At 36.8% G+C, this 27,290-nt stretch overlaps 2 protein-coding genes and 1 long non-coding RNA gene across 7 annotated transcripts in view; 2 read left to right on the plus strand and 1 right to left on the minus strand.

Annotated features, from left to right (window-relative positions):
• The first annotated feature begins 13,081 nt into the window (after positions 1 to 13,081).
• On the plus strand, positions 13,082 to 17,852 carry LOC124402593. 2 transcript variants are annotated; one of them, XR_006928752.1, is made up of 3 exons: positions 13,102 to 13,185; positions 17,142 to 17,186; positions 17,331 to 17,852. It is a non-coding gene; the product is annotated as an uncharacterized LOC124402593 (long non-coding RNA). The 2 variants fall into 2 exon arrangements; XR_006928753.1 differs by lacking the exons at positions 17,142 to 17,186; positions 17,331 to 17,852 and adding an exon at positions 13,277 to 13,443 and having other exon boundaries at positions 13,082 to 13,185.
• Positions 17,853 to 17,968: 116 nt separating this feature from the next.
• fam72a (family with sequence similarity 72 member A) lies at positions 17,969 to 23,512 on the minus strand. The gene is made up of 4 exons (XM_046875722.1): positions 22,866 to 23,512; positions 22,010 to 22,087; positions 21,622 to 21,746; positions 17,969 to 19,622 (listed from the first exon to the last, which is right to left on the minus strand). The coding sequence occupies exons 1-4, from the start codon at positions 23,009 to 23,011 to the stop codon at positions 19,528 to 19,530; spliced, it is 444 nt and encodes a 147-aa protein (XP_046731678.1). The 5' UTR covers positions 23,012 to 23,512; the 3' UTR covers positions 17,969 to 19,527.
• A 343-nt stretch (positions 23,513 to 23,855) lies between these two features.
• Positions 23,856 to 27,290, plus strand: part of srgap2 (SLIT-ROBO Rho GTPase activating protein 2) — an 85,860-nt gene continuing 82,425 nt past the window's right edge. For 3 of the 4 annotated variants that reach the window (XM_046875703.1, XM_046875706.1, XM_046875707.1), the window contains exons 1-2: positions 23,856 to 24,011; positions 24,488 to 25,014. In XM_046875703.1, the coding sequence (XP_046731659.1) occupies positions 24,948 to 25,014 (67 nt within the window). In that variant the 5' untranslated portion in view covers positions 23,856 to 24,011; positions 24,488 to 24,947. Of the gene's footprint in view, positions 24,012 to 24,142; positions 24,267 to 24,487; positions 25,015 to 27,290 lie in introns of those variants that run through there. The other variant, XM_046875704.1, reaches the window with a different exon arrangement.

Genomic DNA, 27,290 nt, shown 5'->3' on the forward strand with positions numbered 1-27,290 from the left:
CTCACACACTCAGAGAAGATGCAAGAGATCGAGAGAGAGAGAGAGAGAGAGAGAGAGAGAGAGAGAGAGAGAGAGAGAGAGAGCAGAGACACACCACAGGTCCAAGATCACTCTTATTCCTTCTATCAAACACAGACAAAGAATTATACAAAAGACTGAGACAGACTAGTCAAACAAAAAGAGGACAAATGAAAGGGGAGGAAGCGTGCTCATAAAATCCAGGAAGGCTGTGACAGATATTAAAACAGCACGGCTATCCTGGAAGGTAATATGGAGAGATTAGTGGGGAGAAGAGAGCGCTCGGAAAGAGAGCGGGTCACGCCGAATTCTTCAGCCTCTGAGCTGTTTGTTGGCCACGAAGACCCAGAGACAAAAAAGCACTGTATTCCAGTCCGAAACCTAACACGGCATATTTTCAGTGGCAGCTCCAGAAAGATACTTATCTTTCTCTGTCTCTTTACCCCTCACTTCTTCAGGATTTTTTTTATCCTCACACACAAACACACACACAAAGCTCTTTGCAATTCTATCTCAGATAGAAGAATCTGTCTTCTTTTTTGTCTACATAAGTACATGAATAAATAAAACAAATGTGCAAGGCAACATATTTAAAGCAAACTTCACTAGATACCAGACGAGTGACGGGTCAGGCTAATATTTCACCCTTACTGCGATTTATGTGAGAAACTTCAATACTTCACCTGTATTTATACCCCTGAGAAATTGGAACCCGTTTTCCTTTTAAGAAAAATGGGCTCCTATATTTCAGCCACAAATCAGTGCTTCACAATTGTCTCACAGTTATTAAAGGGGACCGTTTCTATACCGTAAAGAAAAAAGGTCTAAGAACCGTACAATAAGCACCTGTGCATTTTTACTTTTTCACGTGGCGTGACTGTAAACGTAGATAGACTTCAGCCAGATGTTGTATTTTTGTCTCAAAGAATGGCGAACGGCTTCATACACCTTTTTGTCGTATATACATTTTGCATCGACGCAGCGGAGATCATTCACGCCTCATTGAAATATGACGGAGGAGCACTAGTGGATGAAGGCAGCGTAATTACAGCTTTTTCCCGCCACTGACAGGCTAAATGTGCGGCTACTCTCGACAGCAATCTTCCTCGTCCACAGTCGTTCACCTCCAATCACCGTACACTACAATTTGACTGTCTATGTGCATTTCCTCATGCATTTAAAGGAATATGAGCTTTCTTTCTTTTTTTATGAGCAAAATAGCTAATTGTTCAAAATGTAATAGAAAATTGTGTGGAAGCGTTTCAACGCATTTGCTTTTTTACCCTCCGTGTCAGAACACATACTGAATTTTTTTGGATCGCATCACATACTCTGAATGCAAAGAGTGTCTGGGAGGACATTGGATATTAGATACCCTGTATAGGCAAAAGTTTGTGGACACCTTATCATCAGATTGGTAATTGCTTTTTGATCATCCGGTTCCACATTTAACCTCAATTTGCTGTTCTAATAACCTCCACTCTTTCGGGAAGATGTTTTACTAGATTTTGAAGTGTAGTCACAAGGATATTAGTACAGTAAAACCCTGTTGTACGAGCATAATTCGTTCTTGAAAATTGCTCGTGTGTCCATTTGCTCGTACGTTCGAACTGATTTTCCCATAAGAATGAATGTAAAAGTGATTTAATCCGTTCCGAGATCTCATCCGATCGCTTATTTCTGCACTGAAAAAGTATTTGTAGCCTATTTTAACAAACAAATACACCGCAAATTACCGTCATGTAAACATAATTTAACACTTACTCATGTGATAGTGGTTAATTGCGAGTGTGAGACACGCACCACGCTCATAACCTGCTCGGTTTCCATGGTAATTCTATTTACTTTAGTTTTCACAGCACCATCACTGATTTTCTTAGGAGACATTTTTCAAGATTTCTAGTGAAATAAAATTATAAAACTAAAAAAGTTACGTTTTTGCTGCACTGAACAACGAGAGCGATCGAGTGATACGTCATCAACTAAGCGACTGATGCGACCCTCCGCCGAAAACGTTTTGCTCGTGCCTTCGAAATTTGCTCATGAATCAGGGTAAAATTTTGCGAGCAAGATCGCTCGTATCTCTGTCTGCTCGTACAACGGGGTTTTACTGTAAAGGCAGGTGCTGATGTAAAGTGATGAGGCCTGGGGTGCATTTTTATTTGATCTAATTCATCCCTAAGGTGTTCAAAAGGGTTGAGGTCAGAGCTTTGTAATAAGCCACTCATCTTGTAGTGTATTTATTATGCTATATAATCATGGCCATCATAACTTTCAATATAATGTAAATACTAGTGGTGTGTTACTTATGTCCACATTAATAAAAACAAAATACTTCTTTTGGTCTCTGAGTTTCAGCCTTCCTTTTACCATGAGATGGAGTTTTGTCCAGTGATCTAAAAACACCAGCGTGAATAGAGAAAACAGACCTATACAGATGCAGTCACATGACACATTTGATTTAAGACATCACAATGGGCGATTTAGAAGGCGTGAGTTCCAGTTTAAGAGTGTTTGTTAAAGCGTAATGTCACTTTGTACAACTTTCAGATTGCATTTTATTTAGAGGGGATATGAGGTTCACTCACAATTGTATCAATTTAAAGAGACAGAAAAGAAATGAATGGCTGACAGGAATGCCTCCTGGTGATTATATGCATTCAGAGTATACATTTATTGTGCATATGAGCACATTCAGTCTGGACAAGTAATTTTCTTGGAAAAAGAAAATGCTGTATTTTAGACGAATCTAGATTGACTAAAGTGGACAGATAGAAAAAAGGTTAGGTTTACATTCTTCTCTCTCTCCCTCTCTCTCTTTCCTTCTCTCCTGTAACTTTAGTACAATCCATGTCTATTAGTTTCATTGTTACACAGTAAGGGTTGTGTGAATTTTTTGCTAATAAAAAAAAAAAATGGATTTAAAATACATTTCAAATGTATTTTTATACTAGTTAAGGATGAGCTGGACTTATTGATTCCGTAACTGAGAGCGTGCAGCACCGTATTGACCTTCATTATTGCTTACTGATGGAAAATGATTCATATCTACAGCATCATCTGCCAGTTGTTTTTCTATTCAACTCCAAAAAACCTAAAATAAGCCTAAACTAGTTGAGACCGATCGCATTCACTCAAAATGGGAGTAAGTGCAAGGCTTTTATTTATTTTATATTATTTAGCTTTAACGGGCAACATAAAAGGTTGTAAGGGAAGTCGTTTGGGAGTGCACAGTGTTCTCAAACTAATGGTTTATTAAAGCAAAAGAAATGGGAACAAAAGACATTTCTTCATTTCTGACTGGGACTGGTGAATATATTAATTAATACTAAATAAACTTGGTGAAAATACAAGCAGGACAGGATGCCTGGCCATTGTAGGTTACCATACACACACATTGACACCTAGGGGCATTTTAGAATCTGGCATTTGGGATGGAACAGGAGAACCCCAACAGACATGGGAAGAACATGTGAAACTTTACACCAGCTCAGGATTGAGCCCAGGACCCTTGAGCTATTCGACAGCACTAAGAATTTGAACTAATGGTAAATGTGTAAATTTGGGGGCGAAACTATTATTTTCCTTCTCAAAATAACCTTGATTAGGTGTGATAAATATCATCAGTGAGTGAAATTTTAATAACACGGCCCTAAAGCCAGACAACTGCACGATATACAGTATAATGTGAGAAATGAGTCCTGTGTCTCTCTCTTTTTTTTTTGGTCTTTTGGTGCTACAGCGGTGTGGTCAGTGTTATCAGTCCCTTCCCATGTGTTCTGCAGGAATGATAAATCTGACCACTTGTCTTTCTCCCAACAGAAGTGTTTAGGCTCAGCTTGTTCTTATTGAATGTTATTTTTATCAGGACAGTTTCACTCTACAGATTGCCTTCCTTTTTTCTTATTTTTTTCTTAAGAAGAGATAAACATTCTTACCGAATTTTCTCCTGGGCAGCCTGTACACTTCAAATGTTTGAAGCGATAGCAAAAGGATGGGGCAAAAGAGGAAAAAAATGCATCGCCATAAATTCATTACAGGGACTCGGCAGTATTTATAAACACGGCAAGATGTTGTTTAAAATATCTGACTTAACAGATTACAGATATAAACTTTTTCCTGGGGGAAAGAGGAGCCAAAACGTGCTGTGTTTACACGGGGGGAGTCAAGGTACACAAACGCCTCCTTGGAGCCTTGAGTGACTAGAAATGAAATAAACATTCAATAAAATAAACACGGGGGCACTTGCGTACGATGCAGGGATAGAAAAAGAAGCTTTACCTTGTTGAAAGGGCTGCGTTTTATTTGCAATCGGTCATGTAGCCTAGATGTCTTTTTTTTTTCTTTTCCTTTTTGCTCAGGTACTGTTGGAGGACTTGGTCGTGAAAGAGCATACATACAAACACTCACAGACAGACACATTCTCGCACTCTGATGTTACATCATCGGTAAGAATTGACTTAAGGTCACGAAAGCACCTTTCGGCCCCTGCTAGTAAAGAATATACACAAGTAGAAAGGAAAGGAAATAAAAACTCATATTAAATTAAAAAGCAGGATGTGGTACAACAAAAAGTTACAGAAATAGGTACAGGTGCAGGTACAATCTGAGCCTCTGTCCTGTGTGTATTTGTCCCGTTTAATTATTGTCTCATTTGTTGTAAAAAAAAAAGACTCCCTAGAGACTACATGTTTGGCAAAGTAGCCTCCCAATGTTCACTTCCTGGCATAATGGCTGTGTCTATCCTAACAACGCGGTACTGGTGCCAGGACCACCCGCTGGGCATCAGCATGCTGCCAATAACTAATGCCAGGGAGGGAACAAAGCTCCTTATCATATCCAATCACAATCACTCATAATGTTGATTCACCTCCAACGACACAGCTGACGGACAACGTAAAGCCAGGGAGGGATCTTTTTTTCAACACATCAGGCTTAGATGATGCAATGAAACCATTATTTACTGTGTTAATTAATGTTAACAAATGTCAAATGATGTATTAACTGGTGTTTGTGGACATATTAACCATATTGATTGGTGTTTACTGTATTAATGACTACAAATAAATCCATATTAAATGAGCAAAAATGACACATATATAGTTCATTACTATCAAATATGAATATATTATGAATATATGAATACAAAAAGTAAAACTTGTATATTATATAGATTTATCACAAACAAACTGATATTTCAAGTGTTTATTTATTGTAATTTTGATAATTATGGCTTACAGCTGATAAAAACCCAAAATTCAGTATGTCAGAAAATCTTAATATTGTGAAAAAGTTCAATATTGGAGACTCGTGGTGTCACACTTTAATCAGCTAATTAACAATCAAAACACCTGCGAAGGTTTCCTGAGCCTTTAAATGCTGTCTCAGTATGATTCAGGCTACACAATCATGGGGGAAGACTGCTGACTTGACAGTTGTCGAGATGACGATCATTGACACCCTGCACATGGAGAGTAAAACACAAAAGGTCATCGCTAAAGAAGCTGCTGTTCACAGAGTGCTGTTTCTAAGCACATTCATGGAAAGTTGAATGGAAGGAAAAGTATGGTAGAAAAAAGGTAAAACAAAGCCCATTTAAGAATTTGGTGAAGATTCACAATGAGTGGACTGCAGGTGGAGTCTGTGCTTCAAGAGCCTCCACGCACAGACGTATCCATGAGCTACAACTCACGCATTCCTTGTGTCAAGCCACACCTGAACTAGAGACAACGTCAGAGGTGTCTTACCTGGGCAAAGGACAAAAAGGACTGGACTGTTGCTCAGTGGGCCAAAGTCATCTTTTCAGAAGAAAGGAAAAAAATTTTTGTATTTCTTTTGGAAATCAAGGTCTCAGAGTCTGGAAGAAGAGAGGAGAGGCACAGAATCCAAGTTGCTTGAGGTCCAGTATAAAGTTTTCACAGTCAGTGGTGGTTTGGGGAGTCGTGTCATCTTCTGGTGTTGGTCCACTGTGTTTTATCAAGTCCAAGGTCAGCGCAGCCGTCTACCAGGAAGTTTTAGAGCACTTCATGCTTCCTTCTGCTGACCATCTTTATGGAGATCCTGATTTCATTTTCCAGCAGGATTTGGCACCTGCCCACACTGACAAAAGCACCAAAAGTTGGTTGAATGATCTGAAGGCTACTGTCAAAGAAACCTTCCATACCAGCTCAGCAGTGCCACAGAATGATCACCTTCATGCCACGTCAAATTAAGGCAGTAATTAAAGTAAAAGAAGCCCCTATCAAGTATTGAGTAAATTTACACTAAATGAACATACTTTCCAGAAGACCAACAATTTACTCAAATGTTTTTGATTGGTCTTATGAAGTATTCAAATTTGTTGAGATAGTAAATTGGTGGGTTTTTGTCAATTCTGAGACAAAATCATGAAAATAAAAAGAAATACAACACTTGAAATATATGAGTCTGTGTGTGATGAATCTATATAATATACGAGTTTATATTTTGTCACATTTTATATAGAATTACTAAAATAAATCAACTTTTTAATGACATTCTAGTCTATTGAGATGCACCTGTGTGTATGTGTATATATATATATATATATATATATATATATATATATATATATATATATATATATATATATATATATATATTTTTTTTTTTTTTTTTTTCTTTTTTTTTTCTTTTCCAAAATCTAATGGAATCCCCCAAAAAAGTTCAGGAAAATCTGGTCATGTGATCATTATCGGATCAAGATTACTGCTTTCAATGACAATAGAGATTAAAAAACAAAAGGACTAAATGTAAAGTAGTGTATTTAGAGATAGAAAAGATAGAAAGAAATATACGATAGATAAGAAAGAAAACACACACACACACACACACACACACACACACACACACAAGCAAGCAGGGGAAACAAAAAGGTCGGGCTTTAAAGTGCATACAGTTCTTCACTGTTTAATGTCTCGCTGACATTTCTACAGTCAGCTGGGTCCCAATCCCTTCCTTCTCTCTTTCTTTCTCGCTCTGTATTCCTATCAGCCTCCAAAAAAAATCTAGGAAGCGCTGGAAAAAGACAAGACATGCGCTGTCTTTAACACATGCAAGGTCTAGTGACCCAGACAAGGTCAAGGGTCAGGGTTCAGCAAAGGGGCAGAGAAATCTGGCAGCTGCTGCTAAAGCTGTCTCTGATTTCACCCGAGCCTCAGCCTTTTCTCTTTCATTCTCTGAAGGTTACAGTTGGATGTTTGTGCAGCGCCTTAGAGATAGCGAGCGTCTCGATCTCTCTCTCTCTCTCTCTGTGTGTGTGTGTGTGTGTGTGTGTGTGTGTGTACAGCCCAAGATACTGTGTCATTTATAACCAGCCCATTTTTCTGGAGTCTCCAAGCTAAGACTGAGGCTAAGCAAACATTTAACAAGGAATTTAATAAAAAACCTTTAATTAATTTAAAGATGCCGGTAGGGACGTTAACAACAACGTCGGCATTGCGTTGTAATTCCTCATCAGAACATCCAGGTGTTAAGTGTTGCTTTGGACAAAAACTAGGTTGCAGGCCAAGCTGTTTTTGGGACGTATCCCAAACTAAACACTGTGTTTTTTTTTAATCTATCCACTTTATTTTCAGAGCATGTGTCTACCTTTTCTCCTGAGCTGTTTACAAAACTCTGTCATTGGCTCCACCTGGTACTGGCAACATCCAAAACCACACACACACACGTATACCTTTCCCTCAACCCCGTCTTTTTTGCGTCTCTGCCTTCCTCGTCCTGAACACAGAACTGCAACATTTTCAAGTCGTCGATCAGAGCTAAAACAAATAGAGGTGGAAATGCTACTCAGTGAAACATCTGCGTTCTGTTAAGGTGACAGGAAAACAGAGAGCGGGGTCAGGATTTGAAAGGCTGCCATTTTTAGAGGCTTTCTAAAAAACATAGCTGATTTGGGAACAGAAGTAAAAATGACGCTTGGTGCACTGACCTTTCTCTTTTTTTTTTTTTGGGACAAAAACACAACATTTATAAAAGAATGTAATATATCATGTCTTGTTTGGGTTTGTGAACCCAAAATGATAAGATCGGATGGAAATCAGCACCAAGAATAGCCAGTAACTTCAGGACCTGATCTGACTTTGTGTACCAAAGTATGTAAGAAATAGGAATGAATAAAAATGTGCAATTATAGAAAAAGAAAATCACTTAATCACCTTGGAGTGGATTGCTTGGGTTGGATTTTTTTATTAATGCACATTATGCCTTTTTATTTATTATTTATTCATTTATACATTAGTTTTAAAGATGTGATGTGGAGCATCCATGAGACAAGGGGGTTCGTGTTAACACTTATGTTACAGCAGCTATAAAGAGTCATTCCCCTCACTAGCATTTATTTTCCCTTTGGGAGTTTATTTGAATATAAATAAATAAATAAATAAATAAATAAATAAATAAATAAATAAATAAATAGAAACATAGGGCTAACATTGGAGACTCCTTCCGCAAAACATTTATATATTATCTCCTTTCAGAAACTTCTCCATGTCACCAATATGCGCATATATACTGTATATATCTTTTTTTAACATTGAAAGAAATGCGGTAGCTGTTACTATAGAAACGGCAATATATTAGATCAAGCACATTATTACAACCCTGCAATCTGAACTTCTGCCAGAACTACTGTCAGGGCTCCTTTCTATAGACAATTAATCAACATCTCCTGACGATTCAGGTTAAAGAATGCATCACGGATATTCTGTAGTGCTTTTCTTGATAAATTAGAAACAAAACAGACAAGGCTACAGGTTCATCAAGCCGACTCGCCCTAATGTGGGTTGGGGTTTGTCCGTTTTGTCTGTGTGAGGTGTGCATTTCCAAAATGTCCTTTTCCCAGATGCTCTCTGGGGTTTACGTGGCCGTTTGGGGCTACAAGGAAGCCTGAGAGCTGACCCGTCTGTGTCTTGTCTCGGCTTTACTCAGAGAGTTTCTGGACACCACTGCTCAGGGGAGCATGTTTTGAAGAAGGAGAAATACTTCACGTTTGTTTTTTTTAAACAGTTCTTTAGCAATGGATTTTGTTTTTTATTAAATTCTTCAGCATTGGATTTGTGTCGCCGCAGATTATGACACCTAACTTCGACAGCCCTGCAGCGAATGATGAACGAGGGCCATAATGCTATAATCTCATGACATCCGCACTGCAGCGTCGAACTGACGAGGCAAAGTAAACATTTAGATTAAAGAGTTCGCTTTCAAAACTCAGGGAAACGAAATCATAGCTCTTGCTCAAACACTAATCCTGTCCTAGAGAACACTTCACCTGGGTGAATAACGCCTCCGAAATAGAAACTTGTGTCTTTAGATAGTAGGGTGCTTACATGCAGCACCCCCTGGTGGACAGAAGAAAAATCCAGCAATTTGATGTAAGAGTGATTTTATTGTTTATTTACAAAGTATGTCTGTACACAATATTTCAGTTCTGAGCTCCAGCTGGAAATGGAAGTCCTGTCCGCATAGAAATTGTAGAGAGCAAAGAGAAAAAGAGCAAGAACATCATAACAATTGTTTGTTGACCCCAGGACATTTAGCACTTGCTTTTGCTCTTCACAAGCATCTGGCTACTGTTAACAACATTTTTATCGTTAACCCCGAGCTGTCAGCATTTGGATAGATAGCAGCGATTGCGCCCTGACACAACACATACCTCAAAATTAGAGGTGCGATGACTTTTGTCGAGTGTACCACGACCTTTATCGAGACTCCAGTGGAGAGCCGAAAAAAGGCGTTATTTCCAGATCAGCTGCTCCAAACTGATATTCAACTTAGACAGGATAAGTAGGGGTCCCTGAGGAGAACGGGGTGCTATTTAAACCTGCTAATGGTGAACAACTTACAGGGATTCAGGTTTTTTTTTTCTGTCTTTCTTTCTTTTTTTATGTGATCTCAAACTAGCGATGCTGCCATGCTAACTGGACCTGTAGCCACCTGCAAATTACAACTTAGTACTCGAAGAGTTAAGAATGTGTTCCTTTCAGCCTATTGTTGGAGTGTGCAGGTCAGGCAAAAAGGGGAGGGGGGGGCAGGGCCGAATAGATTGTGCTAAGAGGCTTTAATCCCCCCGCCTGTCAAGACCGAACCCTGCTTGACGTCCCATTGATGTGTAACAGAACAAAACAGTGGGCCCCTTCGCTAAGCTGCTGCCCGGGCCCCATTCACAGCGACAGGAGAGCAAATTCTTCAGCTGCTCAGATCCCTCTGTCTTAAAGGGGCAATGTGCAACAAAAAAACAACACAACAGCAAGGTGGAGAAGATCCTGCAAGTTTCCATTTAAACTTTTTCAAGTTATACATGTAGGACATAAGCAGAGAGACATGCTGACATGCTCACTGCTGGAATTATTATTATTATTATTATTATTATTATTATTATTATTATTATTATTATTATTATTATTATTTATTAATTTATTAATTGTTTTTTATATATATAAAATGGGGAGCAATTTTATTTTTTAAACAATATATTTTTTCAAAAGTGTCGTCTATTGTAAAATAAACAATAAAAGAAACAATCATTTAAAGTAATCAAATATTAAAAAGTTATACTTATTATAATAGAAAATTATATATAATTAGATACATTTTCATTATTTTATAATTGACAAAATATTTGCATCTTATAATATAATAAAATGTTTAAATAAATGTTAATACACATTAAAAATGAATTAATAATACTCCAGTATTAAAAGGAAATAGTAATCCTATCAAAATAAATATGTTTTTGATGTCTATATTATTTACATTTAATCACATTTATTTTCACCTAAAAATCCCCCCCATGATTGTCCTAACTTGCCCCATACCAGTTATCATATCTTATTATAATGCCGTATAACACTGTTTCATCTTAAACTTGTTTTTTTTTTCAATTTTTAATCAGAGAGCAAAAAAAAAAAAATTATTTCCAAAATGTTCCTAAATTAGTTTAATAATAAATAAATAAATAAATAAATAAATAAATAAATAAATAAATCATTTTAACCTAACCATTTAAGATTTTCGACATAAGAATAAAAAAGCACAGTAGGTTCCACATGACTGGTTCCATCTCAGTCTTTAGATCTACTGGATCCCAGACTGCCAAAGTCCATGTGAAAATTCTGGAGCAATTCATCCAAATGTATGCAAAATGTATATTAAAAAATAAAAGCTTGGGACATTTTTTCTTTAAGGTTTTACTTGCTTGTTTTATTTTCAGCAGAAGGCGAACTGATCTTGAACATAGACTGTTACTGTAGAGGGTTTATTAACAAGAAAGAGAGAGGAGAATAAAGTAAATGCACCCTTTCCAACCATCTGTTCCTTGTTTCAAAAGATGTCCGGAAATTGAAATGAATACTGTAAATTGCTTTGGCATATAATTGCTTTGGGGTGTCAGAAATAAATAATTACATAAAAAAAAAAAACATATAACACTACATATATAGTAGCTAAATTAAATTATGTTGTTTTATATTATAAAGTGTCAAAATATAGATGTATTGAAATCAGATATAGGAGATCATTGGAAATAGGTTGGAGTAGGGGGGAAAGGCAGGACGACCGTATGCAAATTGGACAGAGCTGATTTTAATGAGACAAACCCACTGACAAACCACAAGTCTAATGCTCAGGGTTAAGAGATGCATATTCATGATATGTATATTCAAATGCATAGACATGAACTAACAGACCTACCCCCTCTACAGCCTATTACCTTTCTCATTACTTTTATTATTTACACTGAGGGGAAAGGATTGCAGATGGACAGGACTCAGGCTTCTTTTTTTTTTCTTTTTTTTTTTTTTTTTTTATAACCGAACAACACAAAAATCTAGTGTTTTTTTGTTTGTTTGTTTTTTTGTTTTTTTTGCAGATTTAATGTAGGGATTGATAGCTAACTTCTGCTCATTTCTGTCAGTACTACTGGAATAAAAATCACGTGTTTTTTTTGTGTGTGAATAATAGCAATCATACATGAAGAAAACATGTGACTTTAATGAACAGTATGCAATAAAAACGATCCCTTGGTTTGTAAAAAAGTATCAAAAACTTTTCAATAAAAAATAATGACCAAACGTCATAAGAGAACACGTAGGAGAAAAAAAAGTAACTTGACGTACATACCATGGCATATGATAAGGTCTGAAAACCACACGTGTAAATTTGACACGTGAGTCACCTGAAGGAATAGCTATGAAAATCCACCAAAAAAGGGGGGCGAATTAAAAAAATAAAGACGATTCACTCATAAAGAACACGTGACTATATAGAAATCTTATATACAAAGATCTATTAATTATAATATGTATCATTATAATATTTATGCGTTTATCCACAACGAGATCCATAAAAGGAGTTGTATCAAACCTAAAGAAACAACTTGAATAAAAATAACCATGTGACTGGTTGTGTCTAATAAAAAAATAAATGTTAATATTAGCTAGACTGTTTAGTTTCTATCATTTAATGCGAGTATAATTGGAAATAGTAACTAGTAATTGTTTTTTTGTTGTTTTTTTGTTGTTTTGTATCTGTCAGTGCAACTGCAATAAATATTTAGGAGCAACCCCATAACTCAATATTTGTACTTTTCCTCCCTCTAGTGGTCTGATATGATATTGCACACCCACTTGGTTTGGACTTTTACCTGTACCCTTACTTTTACAGGAGCCAAAATAAATGTAAGTGCCACTTTATTAGAACTACTGGATTGTTAAAAAAAAATAAAATAGCAACTGACCCAAGTTGGTAGGTATAGGTATAAGTGTACACCTGCAACTGATCCTGCATCTGAAATGGATTTAACTGGGACTATACAGCATGCCAGAAATCTACTCGACATATTGAAGAGAAAATATAAATATTTGCTTGCAAAAATAATCCTAATATAAATAATCCTAATAAATTGGAATATGTGATTGCATAATTATTCACCCCTTTATTTCTATGCAAACTTTGTTTAACACTTAATGGCACCAGTCACCATCACAAGCCACATAATTAGTTAAATAAAGTCCACCTGTGTGTTGTATCATGTGAGCTCAATATAAATATACCTGCTCATGACTTTGGTAGACAACCAACAGCATCATGAAGACAAAGAAGCTTTCAAAACAAGTCCAGGACAAAATTCTGAGGGGAAAAGAAAAAAAAAAAGTGAGTTTTAATCAGGGTTTTAAAAAGAATTTCCCAAATTTTTTACCCTTTTGCTCTTAGAGAAAATGAGAATAACATTCTAATGCTTTAGCTTACAGGTTTTCAACACCAAGTCCTAGTGCACAGGTTTCCCAGGATCCATAATAAACATGTAAAATTGTTAGTGTTCCAAAGAACTTTCTTTCATGAAGCTATTTAGATTAGATATTTAGATCAATTTGCAGAAACTGGATATTAAAAATTTTTACCATGTTTAAAGGTTTATGGTCAATCCTTTTCTTAGAGATCTTCATCTAGCATTAAATATTTAAATATTGAGAAAGGTTTAAAGTTTATCAGGGCTTGTTTTGCATTCAACCGCCCCCCCAAGGTTGCTTGAAAGAACAAGCAATTTATCGATGCTCCACCTAAAGCATAAAATGTCCACCAAGAGAAACTGTACATAGGGTTAAAACAAATATATAAAACACACTTGAATAGAAACAGGTTTCTATTGACTTCAGTTTGCACCAATACACTCTTTTGTGTCCAGAGAGATTTTGCTGTTAGTAGAATAACCAGTTTCCACTTTCTGACATCAAGTAGACTTTTTTTGTATTCAAGAAGCTTTGCAATAGAACACAAAATCAACATTATACTATTTAAATACCTAATGCAGAGCCAGATATGTGGCAGAATTCATATTTATTTAGATGTAACAATTTATATAATGAAAACACATAGCATGGAAATTAAATAGTCCTGTACACTGAAACTTAATCGGCTTGAAAATCAGTTTAAACCGGTTTGTAAATGTAAATTTGTGTCGTAGCTGCCGTATGTGAGGAATCACTCTTGCATCCCTAATTAAATAGCCTAACACCAATTTCTCCATTGTAGGATTTTGGATGTTGGCGAATAAAATGATCTGCCTGAGGTGTGACTAGTCATGTGCAGGGTGTGAGGGGTTCATAATGAGCCATTGGGCATGCTTGGTTTTGCATTATTCTGCTGAGAGAAAGGAGAAAAGGGTGTGTAGGTGATGTGGATTATTTCCAGGCTAAATTCCCTCATTTTGGGTAATGATGATGTCAGAGGAAATGAAGTGCAAGCCTCTGGAAGAATATCAATGCCTTGTAAATAATCGTGTGACCATTTATAAACCTGTGGTTGAAACAGTTTTACTACCGCATAGTGTTTTAATGATTTCAGGCCCATGTGGAGCATGAATTACTTTCAAATATCCAGCAGATGGTGACACTTTATAATAAGCAGCATTTTGCTTCAGAAATCCAGCAGATGGCAGCAAACACTTACTTTCTGGAGCTCACTCCTTTTTTTTTCTCTCTCTCTCTCTCTCTCTCTCTCTCTCTCTCTCTTCTGCCTCACCCTGTTAAAACTAATGGTCTAACGGAAGTAAACAAAAACACATCTTTAATATGATGCAAACTTCCCACATATATTTTTTTATTTATGGCCGAACATACAACCATTGTGTTCTTGCATTACTTGTACATCATACTTTCAAAAAGCCATAATATAATATATGAAAAGCCATTTGTGCAAAGCTAACCTTATATTTTGACAGAGTATAAAAATATAAGGAGGGGAAAATGGACAGGAGAAAGGGCAAGCAATCAAAGACACTGTAAAACAATGTAAATAAAATGCATAAATAATAACCAGTTTAAAAAGGAGTAATATCTCAAAATGATAAATGTATATTAGTGGAAGTATTTTTATTATTGTCTCCTTTTTTGCTACAATTAATTGTAGCTCATGTTAGACTAAATATTAAATTCTGTATGAATATAGATTTTTTTATCATTTGCTATGTTTTTTGTGAGATTTGTATTGTCTGATTTCTTCTTGGGTTTTTTTATCAGTGAAACCGTCATGAGTGGTAAATGCCATCAATTATCCAGCTCTGACCTTTAACAGACATGACCTCTAGATCTCCATCCAGATAATGCTCTATTCAGCTCTGGACTTTACTCCAGCACAGTGACAAAGCTTTCCCATCTTCTTTCCCTAAGTGACGATTTTATCACGTAAACCGGCAGCCATATTGGGCTTCCGAGCTAAATCACCTTGCTGAATTTATGAGGTGCGCTATTCATTTAACAAGATAACAAGATTGTCATGCAGACTTACATATACAAACATTTATTCAAGGTGAACTTTGTGATTATAACATGCTCAGGCAAGGAGCAAGCATGACCTACCTGTCTCTTCTTGGCTTGGAATGTTCTTTCTGCTTGAATGGACAGCTACATTGTTATATAAGTATTACAGCTGCACATGTTCTCATGATCAGTGTATAAAATAGGCCTATCCATGCTTTATTTCATGTTCTTGTGTTGGCCAGCTAGATTGTGTGAATCTGGGAAATTATGGGTATAAACTGTATAAAACCATTTGTTTCACAAAACCAGGGAAGTTTACTTACAACCCACTGGATTTTTTCCATGACTGTGGCATGTTTTTGTGCAGCCTCCTTAGTCAGGACTTGGTTCCACTCCCACTGGCTGATATCAAAGTTTGAAAATGTTCCAGTTGAAAACAATCCGTTGCAGAACATTTTCTAGTACTAAGATGTTCTTGGGCCATCGTGCAGGCACAGCTACTCTGATTTCTGAATATTTTCAATACATGAGCCTGGAAAGGACATTCCAATGCTTTCACTTGCATTTCTTGAAGTATTTCCTTCTGTAGTTTTTATTTCATCTCGGTTCAATTTAATGACTGAGTGTATCACATTTGTATTTAGAATTTGCTGATATCTGCTTTAATCTGCTACACAATTAACCCATGCAATGTCTCTTGTGCCCCTGGCTGCCCCCAACTTTCTACCATACTTCACAAAGCACCATTTGTAGGATTGGAGGAAACCCATGAACCTGGAGGAAACCCATATGGACACAGGTTGATCATGCAAAACAAAAGTGCACAGGCAGTAAACTGAGCTCAAGCTTAAACCTGGAGTCCTCAGGTGGCTCCTGCTCCAAGCCAACCCACAAGAATCTGGGAATTCATACAATTATGAAAATCAGTTCCTCTGTGTTCATTGCACACAAGCTGCTACATGCCCACACAAACAATAGGCCATGTGTCTGTTCCAAAGGAACAGTCAACTGTGGCAAGATCAGTGGCAGGTCGAATAGAATTACTGTTATACAGATACATTATTCAGAATAAACCGATATTGGGTACAAATAGAGAAATTGATGGAGAGAAATATATTATAGGTTTCATTGTACTTTTAGAAGGAAGTGGGCAGGTGCGAATTTAACAATAACATCTGAAAGAAAAAAACGATAAAGAGCACTATATTTAGCATCTTGACTTCACTTCCTTAACTCCTCCATAAGCCAAGAATAGAAGATAGCACTTTTACACAAGCGACTCATGTTTGGTCATGGTCATCGTCACAATGGGTTGATTTTGTTATTGGTGCACAACAGGGAACTGAGTCCAAAGCAAATGCCTTATTGTTCTCCAGTGTCTAAAAGAGACACAAAATAAGACAATAAACTATGCGCTCACACTTTTGCCTCGTACAGAAGAAACCACAAGCCAGCAAACCCCAAACAAAGACAGTGTGCATCCAATTCTGTATAATTCTCTGCCCATTGTTGGTCTTTGTTTGGACAAATTACGCCATTGGGCTGCCAGTAATCTCAAGAATACAGAAAACAGGGACAAGTACAACACAATATAAATGGTTTCCCTGAACCACCCTTTTACACAATGAGACATTTCCCATGTTGAAATGTATGATGAAATCCACTGCATTTAGTTAGATCAAGTTCGCAATATGTTTTTCTACCCATTTTTTTGCCCCCAGCGTTTTCATCCAGTCCAGGGATATTTACAATCAGGAATCTTGACACTATTGTCTAAACTTGACTATGTACTGGTTGCACAGCTTTACTAATATAGTAGAGAGATTATTTACAGTCATGTTTTTCACCCAGACAAGGACGAGTTGCTTTTTGAGTCTGGTTCCTCGAGGTCTTAAGGTGAGCTTTTCCTTGCCACTTTGGTCAGAATTCAGATATTTCTTTTAAGCTGCTTTGTGTCAGTGCTCACCCTTGTTATCAAATGTCAAGTTTTGGTGAATCTGTGCCCTGTCTAGTGACAAATTCTTGTCCTTGGGTTGACAGATGGGGACGCTGACTTACTCTTCTGTTGTTGTAGCCTGTCCACCTCAAGCATTGCTGCTGCTCCTCTGCTCAACATGGGTGTAATGTGTAGATATTTTAGGTACTGTGTTTTTCTTCTCCTCTGACCTCTTTCAGTAGATGTTTCTATCAAAAGTGCCACTCACAGGGTTGTTATTTGTGCACCATTTTGTGGTTTCTGAAATGCTCAATACTGGACATTATGTACCAGCAAACATGCTGCAGCCAAAATTACTGAAATTACTTGGATGTTTTTATGCATTGAGCTGCTGTCATGCGATTGGCTGACTAGATTATTACTGTAGTAAAGTGTAATGAAAATTACTATTAAATGCTTTCTGATTAATCTAACACCTTTTAATATACCTAGGTTTAAGAAGGATTTCTTTCCATCAGCAGCATAAGTTAATAGTTTGTCAATGTTTGCTCAGTGTCTTTTTGTAGTTAATCCTGATTTCATCTGTTTATTTTTATTTTTGTCTTCCACCAAATCTTCCATATGCTGTAGATCAATTCAGATTGAAAATATTTGGCTGTGGAGTTCAAGCAGTTTTGACTGAAATGACCTCGAAACAAATTCCAACGTGAACCGAACTTTGTATGCTTCAAAAACAAGGGAGTCCACGTTAAAAACGTTTAATACCAAGACAGCAAGCATACAAAACAACTCGAGGTTCACCCCTTTTACAGCGACACCTTTACAGTGCAAAGTCAAAGAATTACAAACGTCCTTTTCAGTCTTCAGATGGTACAAGAGAAATTCTCCAAGTATAAATACAGTCTCATGTCTGTCCATAAATATATACATTCACATGGTTGATAAATTACAGAAAATAAACCGTTTCTGCTAATAAGTTAAAAATAATATCACTTCTAGCATTTTGGTTTTTTGGTCATCTTAATGCAAATTGGCAAACATCTGTAAGAAGAAGGAAAAAAAAAAAGCCAATAAAAGATTAAACATTTCTACCAATTCGGACCAGAATTACATATTCACACCATATCACTTAAAATATGTGAGGTGAAATTTTGAGAGAACACAAGCCATCACATTGAAATGCTAATCAAAACAAAAATGTAATTAATCATCACATTAATACAGTGAATTAGTTCCTTTTTTTTTTTTTTGTAAAATACATTTTCCACAAAAATAGGGTGGGAGGAGTACAGTAATTCATAGTCTTCTTTTTTTGTCCGTTTAATGAAATGTTCTTATGAAAAGAGACCCAAAGAAGAAAAAAAGTATTAAAATCAAGTCTATTGGTTCAATTCTGCCGAACACAAATGTGGGAAGCAAAAAATACCACCGTGCTACATATTAAAATGTAAATTTTCATTTTTGTGCATGTACAAAACAAAGAAAATATATAATGCAAGTACCAAGCTGTGTACATAAATAAATTCATGGTTTTGTTAATAGTAATTCAGTGCAATTTTTTATATAAGAGGCTATTTTAAATATCAGCAAATACAATTTCAGTTCAAGTTATTTAGACACGTACATCATCAGCGTTTTTAATAAAAAAATGTTGGCGACCAGGCTAGCTTGGAAGTCATTCACTGCAAAAGTCATTCGCTTGTGCTGCTTTACTTTCCAAACAATGTTAAAAAACAAACAAACAAACAAAAAACCCTATGCATCTTAGCACATCACCGAGCCCAAGTGTATGTAATGTACATAACATTTACACTGTCATCAATTTCCCTCAAATTCCAAAACAGGGCATGTTTAAGGAAAAGCGGTTATTAAACACAGTTAAATTAAATGAAATGTTTGTCTTTCACAGACAAAGCTTAAAAAAAAAAAAAAAAGTTGCCCACATTATTTATATTTCAAGTATATGCACACTGCTGCGGTTGAACAACTGCATAACAGGCGTATTTGGACACTGCGCTTTTTTTTTCACATACATCTTAACGTACCATTAGGATTTAGCTATCCTAAAAACAAAACAAACAACAAAAACGACTCGATGCTTGTGAAATGGTCAACAAGATGAATGCTGTAGCAAAAATATACTCGAAAGCATACTGCAGCTGAGGGGGCAACGGTAAGACAGAAAACTTCATCGTTCTGTGGTGAGAATGATCTTCGAATGTGGTGTCTTGATTCCCCCAAGTAGTTCATTTAAAAGGGATGGACAGAGGGTGGGTTGGTACCTCCTAATCTGTCTACATTCTATCTGAGGTATTCCTCTTCTGAAAGGCTGTCCGAGCTCTCGTCCTCGCTTCCGTCCAGCTCTGGTAGATCTCCCCATAGCAGCAGATTCACTCCTAATAGGGGACGAGAGGAGCTCCGTTACACACTTAAAAGATATCAGAAACAAACAAAAGGTGGATATGATACAATACAAATATGATGCTTTTTACAGTCTGAACAACAAATCATTGGTGTGTAAACCTTGTGGACACAGTAATAAGAGTCAGCGTTGATCCTTTCACTGGTAACGAGCAAAAATTTAACAATGTCCTGAACCCAGGGCTGTGTTGAAATGCACACCAAGCATTTTATAATAATAATAATAATAATAATCATCTTTCTTTTATATAGCACCTTTCAAATTTCCATCTCTAAGTCTTGCATCACAATTTGAACCATCAAGATTGAACATCTTTGTGCACAACACTATATATTGACTGTAAGTGAGGTACCCAGAGTTTTCATGTGGCACAAGAGGTGCCAGGAGTGTGTTTCTTGTATTTTTTGCTAATTTTCTGACCAATATTTTTGTTAAAACCATTAAAATCTTTCATCATTTTGGCATTTTTGCTCAGGAGTATACAATTGATAAAAAACTAAAAAATTTCAATAAAAAACAAAAACAAACAAAAAACCCCCCACAAACCATTTGTGGTGACATTCGATAAAAAGGCGAACATTTTTTTAATAGCTCTAACTTTAATTTTAACCTCTTTAGGTTGACTAATACATTACATCTCCTTAAATACAGTGATAATCATCATAATCACACACACACACACACACACACGTGGGCGCACACACAGGAATTTACAGTAGTGATTTACGCATTTATTAGCTCATAATGCTACACTAGGTTTATGTTTTACTTCCTCTGAATAGCCAACACTGATAACAGTCCTTTTGTACTCCAGTTAGACAGTTTATGCTCAATCAGCATTTATCGTATGATCATAATCCACATCCTCACAACACGCCAATTGAATACATATAACAGAAATGTGAGAAAGCAAAACTCAAGGTGTATCTCACTGTGTAGTCACATGACTTCACTGATTGGCTCAGCACCGTAAGTCGCCGCTGGATACAATTCCACGTGTTTATTACGTCGTTGCATTTGGACAGACAAAACCCCAGGTGAACACTAGTCACACTTGTCTGAGCACTACCTTAGCAATTGTTTAAATAAAAATGATAGGTGCGTCCTGTATTGCTGTAGGGAGTCAACAGTATCCTTCAGGCTACAGCATTAAAGTGAACACCTGTGTATTTTTTTATTGGGGACCAAAGAAAAAAAAAAAAAAAAAAAAGGCTGAATGCAAATCAAATGTGAGTTTCCAAGGCTGTGATTGGATGGTGAGTAGTTTTCAAAGCTGATGCTCGTTTGTACTGAATATAACAGACTTTCTGTCCATATGGCTTTATGCAAATTTTAGATTTGCATTTGAGAAACCCTGAACATAAGGCATTTCTGTGCTGCCAAATACAGCTATGCACTGCATACTCTTTTTGAAATTGTGGCAGTGTGCAGTTTTAGGATTTTTGGGATTAGGCCAAGCCTACAGGGCGCTTCTCCTCTCCTTTAGCAAAAAGATGAAAGTTTTTCTTTATCTAACAAAATGTTCTCCCGGCCGTGTCACTTCAGTTCACTTAGGAATGTCCCACTTGTATAATAAATCAGAATACAGAAAACGGGTAACACGAGGAATTATCTTGAATTAGAACGTTGCTACACATCTCCATTACACATTTAAAACATGATTCCACTCATCACCTGACTATTCTGCTCAACTTATTCATTGACTTTCATTCAAAATTTTATTTGTTTTTGTGGGAAAGGTATCCATGATGTCAAGACATTTTAAGAACTGGTACTTTCTTAAAGCTGGTGGATTTTGAGGGATTTTGATTGGCTTTTTCAGATATTACACTCTGGATTCTCTCTCTCTCTCTCTATCTATCACGTGCATCTCGTCTTCATTTTTCATCACTCCAGTGACTTTTGGACAGAAACGTAAGCAACCTGATCTATAACAACTGTACTGAATTCAACATATTGACAAGATGCCAAACCTGATGCATCCAGTCTGTTGATGGTGGAAACAGCTTCACTGTTGAACATCCAGAAGTGGCCATTGTTACAGGAGAGTAGGCAGGGTTTGCACGGAGCCACTACATGATACCCCACAACATTTCCACTAAAAAAAAAAAAGAAAGAGAGAACACCACATGGAACCCCAAGGGCAGACCCAGACAAACTAGTAACAGTCCAATTTCTTTTATATATAAGAGCTTCATGACAAACAACACATACTATAGCTAAGACAACTCTCCAGAACAATTGGCACCCTTCAAAAAAGTGAATTAATCTTCATAAATCCTTACAAACCTCTTTTGTTCGTGGTATAACGAGCAGTGTCCAGTGTATTAATAAAATGCACGCTCATTATCTGTTACATACCATTTCAGGCAAGCGATGTCTCTTAATTTACATTTACAGCTTTCGGTCGAATAGCAGCCAGCGACGAAATCGACAGTCCTGCAAAAGACATAAAGGAAATGAGCACAGAGGCAGAATAGCAATGATCACTTACCATAGATAGGATAATAATAAAAAGCCTTTGACCAAATGCTTTATCAGACCACCGAGAGACATTGTTTTTAGGTTTATAAATAAATCCATTAGATCATTTCCGTTAAGATAAATGCTTTAAGCTCTGTCCACTTGGCACCATCACGGCATGTATCAACGAAATATTTTCTTTACATTATAGGTATATCAAGCTTTCTATCATTCTAATACACATGTAATACTAATACGTTTGTAAAAACTGGTTAAACTTGAGTTGAGTGAAAACCGGGGTTTATAACATTGTTCAACACGTTTACTCAAAATAATTTCTCTAATTTCTATCATCTATCTATCTATCTCTTTTTTTTTTTTAACAAATATCTAATTATAAACGTTTGGATTCAGTTGTTACATAATATACTCATATGTGCCCATATTTTTAATGCCAGTGCTGTTTTCTTAGTTCCAAATAAAGAAAAAAGGGTACTGTTCTGTAAATGTCTTCCTCTTGAGAGTTTACGATGAAATATTTGAATTAAAAGCCAAATTTGTTTCAATAAATGTTTTTAATGGGAATTTATACATAAAACAAAAACATTAAACCATATGAAACCATTCACCTGCATGCTAACAAACCCTAAGATGTTTAATACTGAGACTTGGGATATGCAATAGACTGCAAGGAATGATGATGATGATGATGATGATAATTATTAAATAGTTATTATGAGCAGATCAGTCTGACCTGTTTGGAGGCATGTCGGTGGAGAAAAGCTCGATTTCAGTGTCTGCTAGAAGCACAGCTTTCATTCCTCTTGTACACAGGAGGCTGTCGCAGTAAATGCAGTTCACTTGGGCGACACATTTATTCTTGAAATTCGACGTCGACATTTTTTGCACCTCGATCAGCCCAAAGCCTGAAGATAAGCTCAGATAGAAAATGCTCACTGGTTCCTTCCTTCTAACAAATCTGACGTTACCTGCTTGCGGGGCTATTTAAACCGGATGTTAGCTAACCGTAGTTACCTAACTAGCTTTCCTTTTAAACTGAGCTCTCCAATATTTCATTAACTGCGATCTACCTCACCGAAAGCGTTCCTGATTATTCATCTAAACGGTCTAGAACACTAAAACGGTCCCACTTCATCCATGACACTAAATTCCCACCCAGAAACACCTGTCTATTCAAATAACAAAGCTAATCCAATCGCATTCAAATTAACAGAAGCTTACTCTCTTCTTTATTTATTTATTTTAACGATTTTTCAACCCAGACGATTTTATTGTCAATTAAATCTACTCTGGTATATTAAAACAAAGAAAGAAAAGAAAGCGAAATTTGGCTACGCGATCTAAACAACCCTTTCTACCTTCATTCACTTCCGGAAACATTTTTCAAAAAGAAGTATACGCGAATCCGATTGGATGGAAATGATCACATGGGTAAGGCGCTGAAGAGCCCCGTATGCAGGCCAAGTTTTGCTTTTTGCTTTATGTGCACGTTTTTAATGACATGCTCATTCTGGTTCGTGTGAATAAAAGATAAAATATATATATTCTAAATCTATAAGTATTCTTAAATCTTAATCGTCTCTTGTAGTGCATTATATGTTATTCCGTGCACAAGTGGAGGTAGGAGGGATTTGTATTGGAATCAGGCCTTGGAAGCGGATTTGAAGGATCTCGGTTCACTTCCGCTTTCAGGCGACCAATGGCCGTTGAGGGGGGTTGGGGCTTTAATATTTCCACGAAAAAAGGCGGGGTTAGAGCTGGGAAAAAAGGGGGAAAAAGTCAGATAACGCACTCTGAGCACATCCTGCGAAAGAATTTTGGATGTAATGGAGTTGGATCCATATGCATTACACCAAATGAATGGACATTCCTTCTAAAGGTACTTGTTTTTGTTTGTTTGCTTGCTTGCATTCAGTTCGTACATTCAGGAGGCGTGTAACTGTATTTCCAGAAATGCGTTAGAATGGTTTATAAAAGGGGAAGAAGACCGCGAGGAAGCAAATCGGCGTCTGAAGACGTCTGACTGTGTGTGTGGGGCACATCTGGTGGACGCATTACTTCTCGACAAGGCGTGTGCACGTGCCTGCTTTAATTTTTTTTAACGCAATAACTTTTGAAGCAGTAATATATTCATGTAAATGCATTTGCTACCTTGCTATAATATCCATGCATATGTCATGTATCATCGTACCAGAGGAGCGCACGCGTGCCTTTTGAATAATATCATTTTTTTAAGCGCGCGTGCTGTGTACTATGAATGGGGGGGGGGACAAATAAATGCATGCATACACATTGTCATTGCATCATGCTTGAAGGTTTCATCATGTAATGACAGGATTTGTTTGTTTGTTACAGAGCTCTGTTTAACCCCAGCCCTGCGCTTTTCCGGAGACGAGCCCATCCTTCTGCTTTTGAAGGGCAAAAAAAGCGTGCGCGCGAATTGAAAAAAGAAGAAGAAAAAAAAACATATGCAATAGTAATAAAAAAACTACTGGATCTCATCAGATCATCTGGAAGAATTCTGGAGGGAATGCAAAATAAATCCAGTTCCTCTGCCGGTTTTCGGAGGCGCACTGCGGGAGAATCTCGCTGTTGCAGCTCATAATGCATTGAGCTCGAGCTTCGATATGAAGCAATAATTTTTTCTTGGTGGTTTTTTTTTTTTTGCTTCCTTGCAACCTATTGGATATTGCAATAACACCCACAGAGTGGAAACAACCTCCTTTTTTTCTCCCGATTATTACTATTGTGTGTGTGTTGCTTGTGTCGCACGAGCGCCGTGTCAGTGCTCAGCGCTTTAAAAGAAACCCCCATCATGACGTCTCCGGCGAAATTCCGCAAAGACAAGGAGATTATAGCCGAATATGAAACTCAAGTCAAAGGTAAGCATGAAAGCTCATCTCTCACTTTACGTCACCCCGGCTCTGTAGGATCATCTCTTTTTTTTTATTGGCCCTAGAATAAGATTATAAGTATATTGTGTGCGCGCGCGTCTCTCCCCTGTCTCCTGTGCACACCTAGGAATCAAACCATATAGTCCGACATTCATATTTCATAATGGAGCAATTTGCGCAGCTGAATGAAGAAATATATTGCTGTGGAGCTATTAAAGCTCAGAATGCAATGCATGGGATATATAATGTGGCATTTCAATTGGAGTGTCCTCGTTTGCAATGCTGCTGCTATTGAAGAACATTATATATATTATAATATATGTATCTGTATATATTATATATAATTTTTTTGGAGTTGTATAGTATATGACTATGGAAATGAATATATTTATATATATCTTGTATGCACAAGGCAGGGCGTTTTCTTTTTACCCTACACCTCTCTACATTATGATTTGCAGGATTTTCCTCCCTCTGCTGTTTATTTATTCCCCTTCTCTGTGTCTGTGTATTAATACGTTTCCTAGCACCCTGAAGCATTAAAAGGTAGATAAGGATGATCTAGAACTTGCAACCTGGTAAATGATGCTGAACCATGAGCTTCCATAAAACAATAAAAAAAAAACAGGATATTGTATTTCTAACATAAAATATAACCAACAATACCACACCTTCCTTCTGTCTGCTCCATATCCAGATGTGATCGATGTGGTACCTCTTGTGCTCAACAGCACATCTGGATTCATGACTGAAAGCTTTGGGGAATAGGGGTCTTTAGAGAGCATGTGTATGTGTTTTTTTTTTTCTTTGGGTAATGAAAGGACTTTTAATGTGATCCTTATTATTAAAGTATTCATTGGCTGATGATCAACTGGTAGAGGTTATGTATTATTTATTTCTGAAAGGCAAAGCAATATTCTATTGTTCATGATTGCTAGGATGTATAGGTCTCATGAATGGAAAAATACGAAAACCACAAAAGAGCAGTGCTTTTTTTTTTTTTTTTTTATAAATAAAGATTGATTTAAAAAAAATAGATTTTAAGATTACATAAAAAAAAAAATTATTGTTACTTGTCATGCTGTACAACATGATGTGAATGAAATCTAAGCCCTATCCTGTGAGACCATGTGCAATAAACATGTCACAATGAACCTGCGATAAAAAAAAAAATACCATCACTGTAATGCGAACTGGGGTTTGTAAGGAATCCTTCAGTGTGCTTGAGGTAGTATGGATGGATTTTTTTTTCGATTTAGAAGGATTGTGTTTGCTTTTTTTTACCACTTCACTATCGTATTTGATCTGTAAATTCTGTGTAACATTATGCCATTGTTCAGTATTATTGTCATTAAGACAAGCGTCAAAGCTGGTTATCACATTGAGTTAGTAATCAAAAAATGTATTTTGTTCAGTGGAAAGAGAAAATGTGAAAGGGGTGTGTCTGTTTTTTTTCTTTAACCAAGCCTTCCTTGTTGCATTCAAGATTTAAAATCTTCTCTGGATCACTCCTGAAATTGATTTAGCCACCTTACTGTTTTGTTATGGTTGGACTTGAACTTGGGGTCTTCCAAAGTTCTGAAGATTTGGGCTGTGTAATCGCCGGCCAAGGGACACACCGGGTGAAACCGGGGTCATTCCATTCTTCTCAACTATAACACCAGGAGACTGTTAAAAAAAGAAAGGGAAAAAAAAAAGATCAGCTCGGTATCGTGAACCTGTTCACCTTGAAAACGACACCACATCGCATCGGTGCAATTGAGAGAATAATACGGTGAATAGAGTACAGCACAGTGCAACAGCTGCTTAAGAGGTTTTACAGCTGTTTATCTGTTGGTTTATCAATGGGGAAATCCTTAGCTGGTACAGACCATTACTGGAGTTTATTATACAGTTAAACTGGAACCAAGTCTGTTTCATCCACAGTTCATCCAGAAGACACCATCATCCTGGAGCTAAATTTGAAAGACATCGGTGTGCTTTCTAATGGCTGTGTGAACGTTTTAGACATGCTGTATCATATCTCAGGCATTGTTGTGTGTTCAATTTAGCAAGTGACGGCTTTTATCTATTTTAAGTAGCCATGATTTCAGGGTCAAATTGCTGTCATGCTCTAAGGGACAACACAATCGAGATTCAACTGATTGGTGTATGACCGGAACAATCCTGTTGCATGTGTGATAAAATAGGGAAATATGGAATGAAGCAAAAACTGGGTTTGGGGGGGATTTTAACTTTTAGTAGTTCTGCTACTGACAACAAAT

The sequence above is a fragment of the Silurus meridionalis genome, chromosome 19 (assembly GCF_014805685.1).
Source record: "Silurus meridionalis isolate SWU-2019-XX chromosome 19, ASM1480568v1, whole genome shotgun sequence".
In the NCBI taxonomy this organism is placed as follows: Eukaryota; Metazoa; Chordata; class Actinopteri; order Siluriformes; family Siluridae; genus Silurus; species Silurus meridionalis.

Coding starts and splice junctions, on each gene's coding strand:
- fam72a (XM_046875722.1), bottom strand. CDS start 23,011: ATGTCGACGTCGAATTTCAAGAATAAATGTGTCGCCCAAGTGAACTGC. Junction 21,747..22,009: donor GACATCGCTTGCCTGAAATG/GTATGTAACAGA, acceptor TTTTTTTTTTAG/TGGAAATGTTGTGGGGTATC. Junction 19,623..21,621: donor CAACAGACTGGATGCATCAG/GTTTGGCATCTT, acceptor GTCCCCTATTAG/GAGTGAATCTGCTGCTATGG.